Here is an 18,955-nt window from a genome sequence, read left to right as displayed (position 1 = left end):
TGTGATTACTGGTATGATATCTCTTTATATTTTATACAAGAACTCAGAAGTTCAATCGCAAATGTGATTACTGGTATGATATCTATTGATACACAATAAGAGATTAATTTAATTGTAATCTATATAAGCAGTTTTCAAAGAGTTTTACTGTAATCATTAAGCACACATAAAATAATTTATTAGTAGTAATATTTAAATACTTAAAGTAAGCACAAAATTTATAAAATAATATTCCTACTAAGACTACCAATTTCAAACCAAATCAGGAAATCTGATCCATGGTTTAGATTACTATTTGAAGCATTCCAATGCTTCATCTATATCTTAGAACATCACAACAAAATATTTAGGCTGAGAAGGGAACCAATCACAGAATGTCTACAAATTGTCCCATAAAATACCAAAGTGAATCTTAGTAATAAGAGAAAAACAAAAATTTGCCATTTCAATATTATTGCTAATTTTAACATTAAGCCTAAAACAAAATAAATAAAATTGATGGAAGATGGAGTTAGCTAAATGATTTGTGAGGGCATAAGATGTAATAAAACTACAAAAAGAATTTACTATCATTATTGGTGAGATAATAATAAAAATGTAACAGAAGAGTTTGCCATGCAGCAGGACACAAAGTATTTATAATTTGAAATTACCGGGAGTATCAAGGTCACTTTCTAAGTTAGTAAGTTCATCTCCACCTCCTACAACAAAGCCTTCAGGAATCTCCTCGTTAGTATTTATCTCAACATTACCATTTTCATCTGTAGGAACATGTAGCAATAATGTTAGTAGATTATTAGTATATTATTTCTATTTTATATAGGAAAGAAAAAACAGTATTTTAATGACAGTTCAAATTCAGGTCTGACACAGACAAGCAAGTTAAGAAATCAGTTTTAAGTCAACTTTTCATTATTGGATTAACATTTATATTTACATTTCCATGTCAAAGATGAATTGTCACATCAAAGCAGATGCAAAGATTTTGACAATTTGCCACATGCTGTCTCTGAATTATTGAGCTCACTGAATCCCTATATTTTAAAATGTAATCTCCTGCTAATTTCTAATGACAGTAAATAAAAATAAAGTTGGTTTGATAAAAAAGTCATCAAATAAAAAAGTCACCATATAATATTTCTAAATTTCACATTTTATCATTTACTAGAAATATATAAAGAAACAAATCATTCTTTATAAACTTGTAGCTATTTTTAAATTATCTGCATGAAGACTTAAATGCTTTTGTACTATTGATGAAATATGAGCGAAAGCATTATAGACAAATTAAGAACAAACATTGAGATGAGAATAGACAGTACCTTTATGCAAAAGAAAGTTCAGAAACAATTAAGACAGTATATCGTGGAAGACATAAAGCTGGGAAAACACTGTTATTATTCAAAATTAAGTACATGGGAATGAGGTAGATTATACTATTTTTTTATACATTTAGCAAAATGTATTATAAGTCATAATTAATTATATTACATATTTTTCCTTTTTAAATCCTAATCATAAGTTGGTTAAGTAATTTTCAATATTATCTATTTAAAAAGGCATAGCAGTAGATCTGTATATTAGAAGCTAAGCTTTAAATTCTGCTACTGATAGGCAATGCACCTTTTGGAGAAATATCTGTCTAGCCCTGGGAGTTGAAGAATATCCCTACTATTCTACAGTTTATTTTTCATAGGGCAACTTTTATTAATAATGAGATATTCCAAAGGTTATTGCAATTGAGAAATTCTAAATTCTATAACTTTGGCTTAAACCTTCAATATTTCTCCTTTTCCCTGTACAGTGTGTGTTTGATTTTGGGCTTCCCAAGTAAATATTTACTGTGAGCATTAATATTAATAATAATAGTTTACATTTATTGAAGACTTCCTAATGGAAGCCATTTAGAAGAATATAACAGAGAGAAAAAGAATGAGAAATGCCCCCAAGGGAAAATATTGCTAAATGCTTTCAAATCATTAAGGTATTATACTTGGCTATATTATTTAAGTACAATTAGTTGAGAGAGCTTTTCTAATTGACTGTGCTTAGTACAACTATTTGACTAATTTCATAAAAGTCAGCACCATCATCCTCATTGTTCTCAAAAATTCTTCTCTAAATAATTCTGTAGTAAAGGGAAATGAATGAACAAATATTTCCTGAGTACCAAGAAAGTGTTCAGAACACTTCCTCCTGTCAGAGAGTTTACTATCAATAGATTTTAAAGTATGGTATTTTGTTCCTGCAACCAGCCTCTATTGATTTCTACTGTCCATAATTAATCTAGAGTGAAAGCACAAAATTCAACACTCATTCATTTACTTATTCAAGAAACTTCTATTGTATACTGAAACTGCAATTTACAAAACACTGCTAGATGTTGAAGAGATATCAAGTTTTATAAGATATCAAGTTTTAAGACATTTATTCCACCTTAAAGTTATATATAAGTGAAGGTCACTCAGTCATGTCCAACTCTTTGCGACCCCATGGATTGTAGCCTGCCAGGCTCCTCTGTCCTTGGAATTATCCCGGCAAGAATACTGGACTAGGTAGCCATTCCCTTCTCCAGGGGATCTTCCCAACCGAGGGATTGAACACAGGTCTCCCGTATTGTGGGCAGATTCTTTACCATCTGAGCCACCAGAGAAGCCCAAGAATACTGGAGTGGGTAGTCTATCCCTTCTCCAGGGGATCTTCCCAACCCAGGGACCAAAAGTTATACATACAAATGACTGTAATACCATGTAGGACAGTTAAGTGTTATGAAGTAAAAATAAGATACAGAGCAAATTCAAAAGATTATTCTTTTGAAGAATAGAATAGAAAAGAAAAGATTATTCTTTTGCCAGTAGCACAAGGAACTATTTTTTGGAAGCCCTAACCTTTAAATTGAGTCTTCAGAAATGTACAGAATTTCAAAAAGTACAATTGAGGGAAGAGGTTTAGTGGCATGAGAGCAGGAAAGTATAGATTATGTTCAAAAAATGGTGTAAAGTCCTATCTGGCTCAAGCATACTTAAAGTGAAATAATGGGAAGTAAGACTTAAAAGGTAAAAAGATTTTACTTGGTAGGAATAGAGGAACACACTGGTTTGCTGGTCAAACATGATGGGCAATGTGTTGTTTAAGTTGAGAACAGTCTATATAAGCAGTTTTCTACCAGTGTTTTATGGTAATCAGTTGTGAAATATGTATAATTACTACAGAAGCACTGAAGCTTATGTTTTTATGAATTAAAGTATCTCCAATATTATTCCTAAAATATTACTCTTGCTTACATTCTGATATACCTTCATATATGAAAGAAAAAGTGGTTCAGGGATTGCACACAGGAATATATTAGCCATGTGACATCACCCTTCGTTTGAGATCGCTGAGTAAGACGATGGACTCTAGAACAGAAAGGGTGGAGGCAGGAAATCCATGTTGGAGACTGTTATAACCTTCAGGCAAGTAGTATGGAGAGCTTAATATATCATAAAATAATTGGGAGTGGGTATGACTTGAAAACCAACTGGTACTGGGTAGTTGGGAGGGATACTGATGAGAGGAAGAGTGAGACAGATGTCAACACTGACTCCCCAGACAGAGTGACTAGAACGATGGCATTGTTATAAAGAGAAGCTAAGTCTGGAACAGTGGTTGGATATGGGTACTTCAGGTCCTGGGGTTATGCAGTGGGATAGTCTTTACTCCTTTATACAGTGCCAGGATAATGTGTGATGTTAAACAGGTGCCATTCATTTTATTTCCTGGCTAAATGAAATCTCTACCCATATTACCCCTCACCAGTAATGCTGAATAGGCTAACTCAAAAGTTTATAAATGTATTGTTAACCTTAGATAAAAGGATTACTATTTGGGAAGGGGAAGAGTAAAACTTGATCTCCTCTAATGATCAGGTTTTCTTAAGAATAGATTTCCACTTTCTTTCCATTCACTGACTTCAGTTTTACAATGAACACTTGAATTTTTTTCAACAGTTATTGTTACACGTTTCTTAATACCTATCGAAATACTCTATATGAATTTTAGCAGAACTAAAGTACATGTGTGTCTGTGTGTGTGCTTAAATTATTACATATTAAATATATGATATATATAAGATTATATATATCTTTAAGGCTACCCATTTAAAACCCACTAGGTAAGCGTGGCCGGAGAAGGCAGTGGCAACCCACTCTAGTACTCTTGCCTGGAAAATCCCATGGACGGAGGAGCCTGGTAGGCTGCAATCCGGGGTCGCTAAGAGTCAGACACGACTGAGCGACTTCACTTTCACTTTTCACTTTCCTGCACTGGAGAAGGAAATGGCAACCCACTCCAGTATTCTTGCCTGGAGAATCCCAGGGATGGGGGAGCCTGGTGGGCTGCCGTCTATGGGGTCGCACAGAGTCGGACACGACCGAAGCAACTTAGCAGGAGCAGCAGCAGCAGCAGCAGCAGCAGGTAAGCGTGGCATAAAGTAAACTAGAGATACAATACACAACAGAAGGTGGTTTGCAAGTATGGCCTGTATGTGGGAAAAAGTAGAAAGAGATTGTACATACACAGGAATGAGACAATGCATTCCAACTGACACTGTATAGCACTATAAGCAAAATGGGGATCCCAATGGTATGATTAATAGCACAGAAATAAGGCCAGTCTTATAACACTTATCATTTATAAATAAATTGAATGAAAAGTCTGAACATAAGGCAACAGTAAAAAAAAAAAAAAGAATATCTGCACTTAAAAAACAAAAGAAGTTGAAGCTACTGTTAAAAACATATTTACACAAAATGGTAGTTTAGAGAACACCTACATTTACATGAAACTATTTCTTTGAAGAAAAAAAAATTTTCAGAATAAGATATCTTATTTGCATCATGATTTAAAAATTCTCACTGAAGGCCCCCTGTAAAATTTATAACTTGTAGAGTTATCCTATAAAAATCAAACAAATGATAGAAAACAATACAAATATATTATTAATGAAAGCTGAAAATAAAAATTACTGAAGGCCTGTAAGATTTTATTTTGGTTGAACAAATTTAGACAAATCTATTTACCATAACTGAAATAAGGATAATGCAGGCACACAGTCTCATAGATAAATTTTTTTAATTTTCATTTATCCATTTGAAATCCAAAAACAAAGTATACTATTCCATCTAAATCAAAGAGGGGCAAAAATGTCTGCTTAATAGTTAAATGATCCCTTAAAAAAAAAAAGTTAAATGATTCTGCTGCTGCTGCTAAGTCGCTTCAGTCGTGTCCAACTCTGTGCGACCCCATAGACTGCAGCCCACCAGACTTCCCCGTCCCTGGGATTCTCCAAGCAAGAATACTGGAGTGGGTTGCCATTTCCTTCTCCAATGCATGAAAGTGAAAAGTGGAAGTGAAGTCACTCAGTTGTGTCCGACTCTAGCGACCCCATGGACTGCAGCCTACCAGGCTCCTCCGTCCGTGGGATTTTCCAGGCAAAAGTACTGGAGTGGGGTGCCATTGCCTTCTCCATAAATGATTCTAACCTAATTCAAATCAAACCAATAAACTACAGAATAAAAATAAATAGATATGACATAAAATATCATATATATGATATGATAGGTATCATGGATATGACACAAAATATACAGAGATTTAAGTATACATAAATATATAAAATCTATATAATATATACCATGCAATTATAGATATAATATCATCTTCAAACTGGACAAACACCTTCCTTGCAAGTGCCCATGGACCACTAATAAAAATGCAACATTTGTTTAGGCAAAATAAAAACTTTTTAATTCTCAAAGTAGAAATTCAGGCCATATTCTCTGCCCACAATACCACATAACTGAAAATGAAAATATCACTTTGGCCCCAAACAACTGTACTTTGCCAAGTAAGATCAATATAATAAATGAACTCATAAGTTTGTTACCTAAAATGAGGAGTTTAAAAGGCTGTTATAGGTCTACAACTAAAAAATGAAGCAAAAATTGAAAAAACACATGTAGAATACCACAATATCACCTGACTCTCTTCTAAGCCTTCAAATTATTTCAAGAGGCGAAAAAGTAAAAGCTAGGCTGTAGTGGAAACAGTGTCAGACTTTATTTTTTGGGCTCCAAAATCACTGCAGATGGTGATTGCAGCCATGAAATTAAAAGACGCTTACTCCTTGGAAGGAAAGTTATGACCAACCTAGATAGCATATTAAAAAGCAGAGACATTACTTTGCCAACAAAGGTCCGTCTAGTCAAGGCTATGGTTTTTCCAGTGGTCATGTATAGATGTGAGAGCTGGACTATGAAAAAAGCTGAGCATCGAAGAATTGATGCTTTTGAACTGTGGTGTTGGAGAAGACTCTTGAGAGTCCCTTGGACTGCAAGGAGATCCAAGCAGTCCATCCTAAAGGTGATCAGTCCTGGGTGTTCATTGGAAGGACAAATGCTGAAGCTGAAACTCCAATACTTTGGCTACCTCATGTGAAGAGTTGACTCACTGGAAAAGACCCTGATACTGGGAGGGATTGGAGGCAGAAGAAGGGGACAACAGAAGATGAGATGGCTGGATGGCATCACCAACTCTATGGACATGAGTTTGGGTAAACTCCAGGAGTTGGTGATGGACAGGGAGGCCTGGCGTGCTGCGATTCATGGGGTTGCAAAGAGTTGGACACAACTGAGCAACTGAACTGAACTGAGGCTGTAGCTCCTTGGACGGGTTCTGTTATTTCATAAGAATCAGGCTATTTCTGGTTGAAATAGGATGCAAGTGGGATGCTTGGATACCTGGCTTCAGAGACCTAAAATAACTTACAAATATTTTCTGTGAACACCTGAGGCTCATGACACCTCACCTCAAACTTAGCAAGTGTCCTTTCCTCACTGAGGCTGGCTGCTGAGAATGGAAAAAAGCAAGCATTTCAAATAGGTTCAGGCAATGAGTCTGAGTACCAAGTTCAACACATCCCCTAGGTTGTGCTTTCACCTTATTATTTCAGCTCTTGACTACTCCCTCTTCTTTGTCACTCTGGACCACTGCTTCCAAAAAATTTCCCTCTCTAGTCCATCATCTAGGCTGATCCCTCTCTCATTTTGCACCATTCCTTATTCAGATTTGGTAATTCCCATTAGACAGTGGAAGAGTGGACGCTAATTTGTTAATTGTGTTTCCTGACTTATCAACCCCAAAGGGTCATTTTCATTTAGGAATTAGACTCTTGTGAAATCAAGTGAATATCTAATTGGCTATGTAAATGCCAGCAAACTATAGCACGGGGGGCAAAATTCAGCCTACCACGCTTTCAGAGTAAATAACAGGCATGCCCATTAATTTACATATTGTTCAAATCTACAAGGGCAGAGCCAAGCAGTTAAGAGAGAGAACGTATGGCCTGCAAGCCTGTAAAAATTTACTCTGGCCCTTCCTAGGGCCCTTTCTGCCAAATCCTGGCCCAACACAACAGCTGGAACCACTAAATAGATAAATGTGTATGTATGAATGGTTGAATTCTAGGAAGGTATCTTACCCTTTCCCTTGAACTAAAGGTCTATTCCATTCTGGCCTTGAAAGCTTCAGCTTAGGCTTTGATGCCCGAGCAGACCTAGTCAGATCCATATACCTTTATGAAGACAGGCCAAAATCCACCACTGAGGTCAAGAAATAGGGCTGCACCACTTGAAGGTCAACTTTAGGTCTGATTAACAGACTACCATCTGATATGTGGCCACTTCCAACATCCAAGGTATGGTATGGTCTATGAGAGAAATGGGCCTGATCACCTTGGTCATCTTAGGGAAGAGTCTTGACTTTTCAGCAGGTTCTCATAAGTCATCCGTTGAACTCTGTCCCATCTTCATTTAATCTGGCTTTTCCTTTTCTAGTCTGTACTTTTTTGTTAGTTTCAGAGATCCAATCCTCACTTATTCTTTATTCACTTTGTGGACTGTTGAATGATGCCAAAGTCAGGTCTTCACTTTCCCTAGTTACCAAGCTGGGAAGCTACCCATTTTGGGGGTTGTAACACTGATTAAGTCTCTCTATCTAGTCTAGTTCTGGCTTAGCCTCAACTGGGATTGGATTATAAAGATAAGACCAATTACATAGCTAACTCACACCATACCCTTAATCAGAAAATTTTAATCCTTAGTCTTCCTAGAGTTCACAACTCATTTAGCATTGTTATCAGCTGCCTGTTAGGAAAAAAAAAAATTAAGAGACAGTGGATGCCTCTCTATTTTATGTTTACTCTTCTATGGGTTTACAATGTCACATGGAGATAGTATCAATAATTTTAGGACAGTCTATCTGGAGGGTCAAGAATATGAGGCTTTTTTTTTTTTTAATCATTCTGAGATACAAGGAAGCAGAGACATCTAAGGTTTACTTAGAGTATCTGGAATTTCTATGATATCAAAGAAACATCTTGTTACTAATAATAAATGAAAGCAAATTATAATAGCATTATATAAATGTAGCTGTGAGCGGTTACTGAAGTACTGAAAGTGACTCAGTTGTGTCCGACTCTTGCGACCCCATGGACTGTATGTAACCTGCAAGGTTCCTCTGTCCATGGGATTCTCCAGGCAAGAATACTGGAGTGGGTTGCCATTCCCTTCTCCATATAGAAACTGTAATAAAAATTCTGAATGATAGGAGTTGAAAAGGTAAGATGAAAGACTTAACTAAGAAACAAACATTCTGAGAACACCAGATGGACAGAAACATAGCTATTTGGGAAAGCAGCTTTCAAATATATGGGGATGGGAGGTAACATGCTATAGGCATTTGTTGGAACACTCTACAACAGTAAGATTTTAATATAAGGGATCAATTAGAAATAACAGCAGTAAGTTTCCGTTTACTATGAAGAAACTTATTGACCTAGAAATAGTTTCCTTTGTTTCAGTTCTCTAAGGTTTTATTCGAGTCCTCACTTGCCTACTCTCCAGAATGATCTTAACATTTAAGATTAACTCAGAACAAGTACCTGGCATGTTCTGGAAGATAAATAGGTCACGTATCTTTGAAATAAAAAAGCCCTCTTGAGTATACTACTAAAATAAAAACGTAAAAAGTTTCAAGTTAAAAGTGCTGAAATTGGGCACTGATAGGTAAAATTAAAATTCCCTTTAATTATATGTATATGTAGTCCTTGTTTCAACATCAAGCTTAGAAAAATTTCTACAGATATTGAAAAAGACCCTCTTCAAATAAGAAGACTAAGAGAAATGCATATGGGACTTATTAAAAATTCTTACATGTCAGGATATAGTGCTGGAAACATTGTTAAAGCTACTTTCCAAAGATCTGGCTCAAAGTGAAAATCTCTCAAGCCAAAGCTCTAGACTAACAAGTCTTGTGATCCAGATGCTGAGGACTTGATCGCATTTTACTCATTCTAATACAATTAATGAGGCATCATGGGGAATCACAAACTAAGGACTGTCAGAGTTTTCTCCTAAATCATATTCTTGGTGTTTCTCGAGTACTAATCATACTTAATCATAATCAAAGTACTTCCTGAGTTGTTAAAAATTAAGTCAAAGAGTTGATTTTGAAAAATGGCAATAGTCATCTTCTGATTTACTATGAATAGGTTAGAAACTTTATGTATTTGATGCACAACATTTTGAAGTAAGAATAAAATGTCCCGAAAGGTCCATCACGGATTTCTGGGTTGTCTGTAGAATATGATACAAGATTCTTCAACTCACCTCCAGATGCCTTTGACCTTTCTTTCAACTTTTCTGCAGCCATTTCACCATAGCTGGGAAGTTCTGACATCTTCACTCCAGATCGAGCTTCTGCTATTAGCTGACGAGCTCTCTCTCTCAGCTGCCGACGTCGCTCTTCATCTTGCTGCTAAGATATATTGAACAGTTGCCAACTCAGTAATTGACAGAAATGCAATTTCATTTTCAATCTGATCATCATGATAGTAACTGGTTTACAGCATGGTGCTTGGCCCACATTATAAATAGGATGCTCTATATCAGTTGGATGTCACACCATTTTTAAAAGACATCCAAGAATCAGATTTTTAAAAACATTTACAAATTATTGTATTAAAATGTCTGTTAAAAATTCAAAGTAGCCTTTAAAGAATGTTTGGCAATATAATTACCAAAGTAAAGTAGCAGGATCAACTATTAATAAAATGACCGAGCTTTTAGGAAAAAAGTTGCAATACTGAAAACAGAATTTCAATTAATACTTTTTTTTCTTAAGATTAAAATTTAACTTGCATGTTTCTAGTAAAGGCATACAGCACTGGCTAAAGGAAATTTTTGATAGTAGAAAATGCTGCTACATCATGTTGATCAAATATAGAAAACGGTATTTTTAGGGGGCTATGGCAGGTATAGGATAGCACATTAGTTCCTCAGTTATTGCTGATAGTTTTAAAATCAGAATTAGGTACTGATGTACTACTATCCCCATTTCTACTCTCCCCCCAGACACACACTGAAAAGAAAAAGTAAAATCTAGCGTGGGTTTTGGTATTTGAAATAACTAAAAATGACAGAGTTAAATAAATTAGATTTTGCCTCCCTAAAAACAGGTTATTATGAATTGCAAATAATCAATGTGAAACTGCTTTGTAAACTGGAAAGTATATGATATAAGGCATTATTATTATGACAAAACAAAGCCTGAAATAATCTGGCCCCAACATATCTGTGGTTACCTTCTCTTAACCTCTTCCAATCTCTATAAAACCTCACATCTATTTATACAAATTGTTTGTATCATGCAGTTTCATGCATCCATGGATTTGAAATGAATATATCATTTCATCTTCCTGGAAAGTTCTCTCATCTATTTAACTCCTACTCATTCTTCAAGATTCATTTTAAATCCACTAAATTTCTCTGACTACTCTTCTGTCCTCCTTGCTGGTGGAAAGAAGTTCTCCTTCTTCTCTGTGGCTACAAAAGTGTGTGTGTGTGTGTGTGTGTGTGTGTGTGTGTAGTGCATGTGATTACTTTTTAAAACACTACATATCAAGTTAAAACTCTGCACAAATGCCTCCTTCTCAGCAGAACTGAGCCACTCAAAGGCAGGAGCTAGATTTGACTTATCTTTGTATCTTTGGTCCTTAGTACACACCCTGGTGCTTGGTACTTGCTATAGAAATTTCAGGCATGAAAATTTATAATTTATACTAGCAAAGCTTATAATACAGAGGGCAAGATAAAACAGCCACAATAAGGAGATGTGATTAAAATGCACAGAAGAGTTCAGAAGAAAGAAGTTTACTTTTGTTGTGTAACTTTTTTCCCCCCAAGGGGAATGATTAACCAGAAGTGTACAGTTAACAACAATGTATAAAATAGGCTGGCAGAGAGGGACTGGAAAGAGTACTTAGGAGGCTCTTATAAATAGGACAAGGAAACTATAATGAGATTCAGAACTGGGATAGTGGCAATGGGAATGGAAGGAGACAAGTGTAAGAAACATATCAGAGCTAGAACTGGTACCTGTACCAATTCTTGGTAACTGATTAGAGGTAGAGGGAAGAAAAAAAGCTGACTCAGAAGTTTTAAACTTGGGTAACTAGAAATGTGGCATTAAAAATAGAAAAACCAAGATGAATTATAAGAGGAAAAGGCTGGAAGTCTGGGGTAAGATAGACTAGATTTGAGAGGCTGGTTGGACACTTGAGTCAAGATGTAAGTAGTTGGGAAGTGAAAATGATGCTAGGGAGTGAAGTCAAACTATGACTACAGAGCTAACGGCCGAAGTGACAGGAATACACAAGATCACCTGAAGAAGTACTGTAGAGAAAAATAAAACCTACTAACTAAATCACGGAAAACATTTACATTTAGGTAAAAATAGGAAAAGGAGACAGAGAAGGAAGGGGATGAGAACTGTAACACTGATACATCCTGAGAATCAAAGACGAAGAGGCTTTCATGAAAAAGGGAATAATCGACTGCAGTAAATGTTAGAGGTTAATGAGTCTGAACGTTTAAAAAGGGCAATCAAACTTGGTAGGTAATAGCATTAGAGAGAGGGGTAGGCACTAGACTGATGCAGTTCAAGCCCAGGCAACTGTTCACAAATTTTGAGACGGCTAGAACTGAGAGCTGTCAAAATTAATGCGGGTATAGAATGCAGCACAAGCTTGAAGCTCCCAGTGGGCAAAGTGAAACAACTCAGTATCAAACAAACATGCAATGACTGCAATGAATTGAATAATCAATGAAATCACACAATGAATCAGTGAAAATTCATCAATTTATTATGACATTCAAAAAGTTCTTAGAAGGATATATAAACTCATCTGCGGATGCTTTTAATAGAACTCCCTGAGACTTCCTGTTTGTCCAGCAGTTGGGACTCTGTGGTCCCAAAGCAGGAGGCCCAGGTTTGATCCTTGGTTGGGGAAGTGGATCCCACATACCACAACTAAGAGTTCACATGCTGCAACTAAAGATCCCAAGTGCTGCAACGAAGACTGAACATCTAGTGTGCTGCAACTGAAATATGGCATAACCAAATAAATAAATAAATAAATTTTAAAAAGATAATTCCCCAAAATTAGTAATTGGAGAAAAAAATCAAGCACTTATCGTGTCTTTCCAGTGGGAACTGAAGTTTAGGGCAACTAATAAATAGCCCAGTTAATGATGACAGAAAACTCTACTTTATAAAATGATTCCAGCTATATTAACAATTTCTTAAAAAGTAAAATTTAAAAAAAAATGAAACTTTGCCACTCATAAAAGAATGATTGATTCTAGCAAGGCTTATGAACTATTATTAAAGCTCTTAAGAAAATGTTTGATGGGAAACTGGATATTTATATTACATACTTTCCAAAGATGGCCATGACAGTATTTCTCATCCTATAAACTTTTTGCAGTGTGACTTTGCTATTTCCTTATCAAGAGATGACATATTTAATTCCCTTCCCCTTGAGTATGGGCTAGTGTAAGTGACTTGTATATAATCAACAGAAAATAGAAGTGTTGAAGGTGACTTCCAAGGCTGGGTCAGAAAAGGCTATACCCTTTTGCCCAGTTCTCTTGAAATTCTTGCATTTTATATGTTCTGGGAACCCAACTGTCATATTGTGAGAATCCCAAGCCATATGCAGGTGCACTAGTTCACATTCCCAGCCAAGTTCAGTCTTTTTTTTTTTTTCACTCCCCCAACTCCCAAGTTCAGTCTTGAGTCTTCTGAGCTCACGTATCAGACATGTGAATAAAGGCTTCTTCAGAATATCAGCCTTTAGCCACTTTGGGTCACTTCCAACTGCTCAAGTCACCCCAACTGAGACTTCAGACAATGTGGAACAGAGACAAAGCACACACACTGTACCCTATCTGAAATCCTGACCCACAGAATTAGTGAGAATAAAAGTAATTTAGACCATTATGTTTGGGATTGTTTTACACATTAATAATTAGATCATGTGGTTAATTAAGTAATACCATATAGATTATTTCCTGGTTGTAAGAGGAAAATTGTATTTTAAATCGAGAGATCAGAACTAGATCAGGGATTAGAAACCACTACTCTAACGGTCAATCTTAGCATCTCTAATGTTGAGTCAACCATATGTAACATGTTTTTTGATGTGAAGCACATGAAGCAAGCACTATGTCTAAAGTGAATCTACTAAGCCTTTAGATATAATCTCCAGTTTATCTTAAACACAGGAGATAGAGAAACATGGTAAATGACAGAGCAAGGAAGCAAACAAACAAACCTAGGAAGTAGGATATTCAGGCTAACTGACCTGGTCATTTTAATGAGAGAGAGTTATAAAAACAAACACACAACAAAAGCCAACTAACCAATCACCATCCCCACCAATAAGAGGGACCTGACCAGATGCAATGTATAGGCCTGGGTTAGACACCAGTTGGATAAACCAGCTATAAAGGACACTGCTGAATAAATTAAAGAAATCTGAATATAATCATAGTATTAAATGAGAGAAAATACAACAACTGCAAAAATAGTTTATATATTAATAACTTAATTTTGTCTTTTTGGCAAAATATATATGCAGACCTAGAAGGTTATTTACAAAGTTGTCATGGTGGAGCTATCAGGGTATGGAAATGTGATATTTACGTTTTCTTCAATTTCTCTTCGTTGTCTAACTTTCTATAATATAACCACACTACATTTGTAATAAAAGTTATTTTTTAAAAGTCTTGGGGGAAAGGAAGAAAGAAATGAGATGACAGGTTTCTGGGTTGGATGGTTGTGGTAGGGGCAAAAGACTAGAGAGCTAACCTTCAAGAGAAAGTAATTTTCTTAATATTTAGAGAGGCAGACTTATTTGTAGTTAGAGGAGTAGTATACACTGGGTAGAGTGAAACTGAAGATGCAATAATAATAATACACAAAAATCCTCAGTTTATTATTAGTATTTCTAAACTTAGAAAATAAAAAGGAAAGGCAGGCTTGATAATGGTTATTTTGGTGTCGGCTTAAAGCTCAACATTCAGAAAACTACATCATTTCATGGCAAATAGATGGGGAAACAGTGGAAACAGTGGCTGACTTTATTTTTCTGGGCTCCAAAATCACTGCAGATGGTGACTGCAGCCATGAAATTAAAAGAAGTTTACTCTTTGGAATGAAAGTTATGATCAACCTATGCTATGCTATGCTAAGTCGCTTTAGTCGTGTCCGACTCTGTGCGACCCCAGAGATGGCAGCCCACCAGGCTCCGCCATCCCTGGGATTCTCCAGGCAAGGACACTGGAGTGGATTGCCATTTCCTTCTCTAATGCATGAAAGAGAAAAGTGAAAGTGAAGTTGCTCAGTCATGTCCGACTCTTAGTGACCCCATGGACTGCAGCCTACCAGGCTCCTCCGTCCATGGGATTTTCCAGGCAAGAGTACTGGAGTGGGGTGCCATTGCCTTCTCCAGTGATCAATCTAGACAGCATATTAAAAAGCAGAGACATTACTTTGCCAACAAAGGTCCGTCTAGTCAAGGCTATGGTTTTTCCAGTGGTCATGAATGGATGTGAGAGTTGGACTATAAAGAAAGCTGAGTGCTGAAGAATTGATGCTTTTGAACTGTAGTGTTGGAGAAGACTCTTGAGAGTCCCTTGGACTGTGAGGAGATCCAACCAGTCCATCCTAAAGGAGATCAGTCCTGGGTGTTCATTAGAGGGCCTGATGTTGAAGACGAAACTCCAGCACTTTGGCCACCTGATGAAAAGAGCTGACTCACTGGAAAAGACCCTGATGCTGGGAAAGATTCAGGGCAGGAGGAAAAGGGGATGACAGAGGATGAGATGGTTGGATGGCATCACCGACTCGATGGACATGGGTTTGGGTGGACTCCGGGAGTTGGTGATGGACAGGGAGGCCTGGCGTGCTGCCGTTCATGGGGTCACCAAGAGTCGGACATGACTGAGCGACTGAACTGAACTGAACTGATTCATATTTCTTGAGCTTTTATGTGCTAAGTGCTTTATATGTATGATGATCTCATTTAATTTTTACAACACAATTTGTACCAATGAGAATATTTAGTTTTAGAGTTCCAAGATCTCACAGCTAGAACTGATGTTAGAGCTCAGAGTCCAATCCTGGTCTGTTTGACTACAGGGCCCTGGTCTTAACCTCCGAACTATTTGATCCCCAAAAGTACCAAATTACATGACCAACTGAGGAAAATTGAGCTTTTTACTAAACTTTCATCTTTCAAATTTAAGAGAAGTTAAGAGCACTAATAAAAACCATTATTTGATATGCCTCAGGCAACTAGGTTTCAGTGAATTTCACCGCATGAGTAATAACTTCTTGCAGAGTTGGAATTTGGTGATTCAGACTAAGATGAAGTGGTCTTGGGTCATCTTAACTGCATAAAAATGAAATAAATGATTCTACCTTTCTGAATATGAAATGAGAACCTAGCTTTTTCTTATCACCTACCATTTTCTCCTCCTCCCCCAGTAATACTCCCATCTGCAAATGTTTCTGAGATCTTACCAAGAGTGCAATTTAAAGCAGACAATCATTAATAAAACCAACTCTAAATACTAATTAGGGACACTTTATCAATTTCCATGTAAATTGTTTGTTTGTCACTATTTACCTGTCATTGTTCTCCATACAATAGAAAAAAATGCAAATGAACAAATCAGAATGCAGCCCTAATGGGACTTTCTGTTTATAACCATTAGCCCAGAGGTGTGCTGTAATTCAATTCTCAAGTAGCAAGATTTAGTCTCATTAACACACTGCAAGGGCAGGTTACAACTCATAAAACCCTACAGTAAACAAAGTTTATGGACACAGCACAAAATCTTGAGCCTGATTGACAGAATTCTAGTTCCCTATCAGATTGCCTTGATTTACTTTTCTACTAATGTCCTAACACCACAGAGACAATTTTGCTTGGGCCTAGAGCTCTCCAGTGGGATGGCATATCGGTGCTGTTTGTTTTCTCACCCATTAAGTTCTCTTAAGACAAAGAGCCAACTGAGAAAATAGAAGTTAATTGTTAAGGTCACAAGGAAAACCTTGTAATTACAGCAATTGATTATGCAACCAATTTAACTGATAGTATTACTAATTTCCAGATTCCTTATATATAAAACTATTTCATCTTAATTTTTACATATAAACTTCATTAAAAGTCAGTTTTTACATTATTATTTAAAGAACAGATAGTACCAAATCTTTGTATCTTTTACTTAAAAGAAACATATTGTTTATGTCAAAGGAATAAAATGATCAGAGAGTAAGGATGATGATTATTTTGTTATTTTTGTATGTTTGTAGATTTGAGTATTTCTGACAATGATGGTTTGCCTAAAACTATTCAAATACAGAAATGTGTTATCTGTTTTCACCTTTCTGCATTCAAAGGAAGACAGTGACTCATAGCTGTAAATAAGTCATCTGTTTACCAAATCTGCTGAAAAAAATAAAGGAATCTTTTCAATGGGATGCAATGTAAGTACCTTAGAAGACTGCTGTCATTAAAAATTACATTTGAAAATTCAATACATAGGAAACTTATCTTTCATTTATCTGCCTAAATAAACTTAAATAAATTGAAGCAGTTTCCTATTTTTTTAAGAATGGGTCTGATGGCATTTACCTTTTTCTGTACAGTATTATTAAGAGAGTTAGACTGATTTATATAGGACATTTGAGCTTTTGTAAGATGGATGCACTCTTTAGAGGGAAGCTGTATTTTTGAGTAAATACTGGCTGTGTGTCTGTGCAGTGTGTTCACAGGTGTTGTCTCATTTACCATTCACCACTCTGAGGTAACCAATGTCACTCCGGTTTCACAGAAATGGAATTGCACTTAAATATACTGCCCAAGGTCATACATCTTGTAAATGGCACAGTAAGAATTAAAATCAGTGTCTGTCTGATTTCAAAGGGTTGGTCCTGTCTATTACATTATTGGTGTTCAGAAAATTTGTCTCAAGCCCTATTGCTGTTGTGATTAAAAAACAACAACAGTTTTTTACTTATTTTTGGGCTATACAAATAAGGTTAAATGCTCCTTTGTGCTACTGAAAACAGTAGCAGTAAAGAGAAATTAACTTATTTATATTCATTTAAAACTTACATTCTTGACCTTAAATTATAAGCCTTCAGAAAAGTACTGAATGTGGTACATTTAAGCTCCACTTTCCTCTTACCTAACATCTTCAGAATAAGGCTAAAGTCCTGTTATGGTACAAAAAGCTTGTATTTCAACACAACGGATTTAAATATTCAAATATAGAAGATGGATCATAACTAACCACTTTGGACATAAACTGAAAAAATATTTTCACAGCATGTCTTCAAGATACTATTTTCCTTATCGTTCTAAAATGGTCTACAATCTGCCATAGATAGACGCACTAGTAAAACTTGACAATTTAAGGACAAACTCTTCAAGAATAAGTAATGTAATTCCTTGTTTCCTTTCCATAAAAACGTACTGGTATGCAATTTTTATATTTCACAGTTCACCGACATCTAGGCAAGCTTTCTTCTACTGCTTCAATGGTGCTACTTTTAATTTTATCCTCCTTAGTCGTAGTAATTAAAGTGATCAGCAGTGGCATCCCAGCGGCTTTGACACAGCTACAACCCCCTAGCAGACTTTTGCTTTCAAGGGGAAGAGGAAGAAAAAGACCACAGTTTCATTTCACAGAGAACAAGAAAATCAAGCTTCTCCAATCCTCAACTTTATTCAATTGTTCTTTCAGCAGCCTTTGGATCTTAAGAATCAAATAAAAATGGCTGCCATGGGGGGTCCTTTTGATACTTGCCGCAAATGTCACTGACTGACATTACTTTAGCCAAAAAATGATGCCATGGATTTGTGAAGGTGAATTAAAACATGAGAAACTGTCAATGTAGCTGCTGAGATCATTACCCACCCAAGGGTGTCTTTTATAACATTAGATATTTTTATTCAGTCAGTTGAAAACTATAGATTGAGAAGGCTTTCTATTTAAGAAACATGTCTACACACATTATCATGAAATAGGCTTTTACAAAATTTACAAATATGTTATTTCAACATAGTTTGCATCTTTAGTCTTTGTAAATCTGTATTTATAACAGAACAAAGCAGAGTATTTCTACCAACAAACCCATATTCCATGTCCTTTAACTCCCTTAACAACACAATATCCTGTGCTTACTTGTGTTCTTCAGTGTTTTCATAGTTTTAATAAATGAACTTGGGCTAAATACATTTTAACTTATCTAATTTTTTTAAAGGGCTTTACTTAGTACTGCTAATATTTCATTGGATTCTCTTCTCAAAATGGTCCGTGAAATTCCTCAGTTTTATAGTAAAATAAGAGAAAGAACTTGACTGCCACCCTTTCATCATTAGACAGGAAGCAAAGCTCTGTTATTAGGCATTCAGAAAGGACAAAAAAAAATTTGTGCTTGTCCAGAGGCAAGGATTACCAAAGTGCACCTATTCACTTGCAACCAAAGATAAAAATAAAAA

The 18,955-nt window shown here is 36.0% G+C and overlaps 1 protein-coding gene across 10 annotated transcripts in view; it reads right to left on the bottom strand.

Annotated features, from left to right (window-relative positions):
- Window positions 1–18,955, bottom strand: part of EHBP1 (EH domain binding protein 1) — a 387,100-nt gene that overhangs the window by 51,460 nt on the left and 316,685 nt on the right. For 4 of the 10 annotated variants that reach the window (XM_024999431.2, XM_024999432.2, XM_002691379.7 and 1 more), the window contains 2 exons: window positions 9,708–9,855; window positions 654–761 (listed from right to left, as the gene is read on the bottom strand). In XM_024999431.2, coding sequence (XP_024855199.1) covers window positions 654–761; window positions 9,708–9,855 — 256 coding nt within the window. The remainder of the gene's footprint in view (window positions 1–653; window positions 762–9,707; window positions 9,856–18,955) is intronic. The other 6 variants (XM_024999433.2, XM_005212829.5, XM_003586637.6 and 3 more) reach the window with 3 other exon arrangements.

The sequence above is a fragment of the Bos taurus genome, chromosome 11 (genome assembly GCF_002263795.3).
Source record: "Bos taurus isolate L1 Dominette 01449 registration number 42190680 breed Hereford chromosome 11, ARS-UCD2.0, whole genome shotgun sequence".
Lineage (NCBI taxonomy): Eukaryota > Metazoa > Chordata > Mammalia > Artiodactyla > Bovidae > Bos > Bos taurus.
Note: the sequence above shows the minus strand (reverse complement) of the source record. Positions and strands in the feature narration are given on the sequence as shown.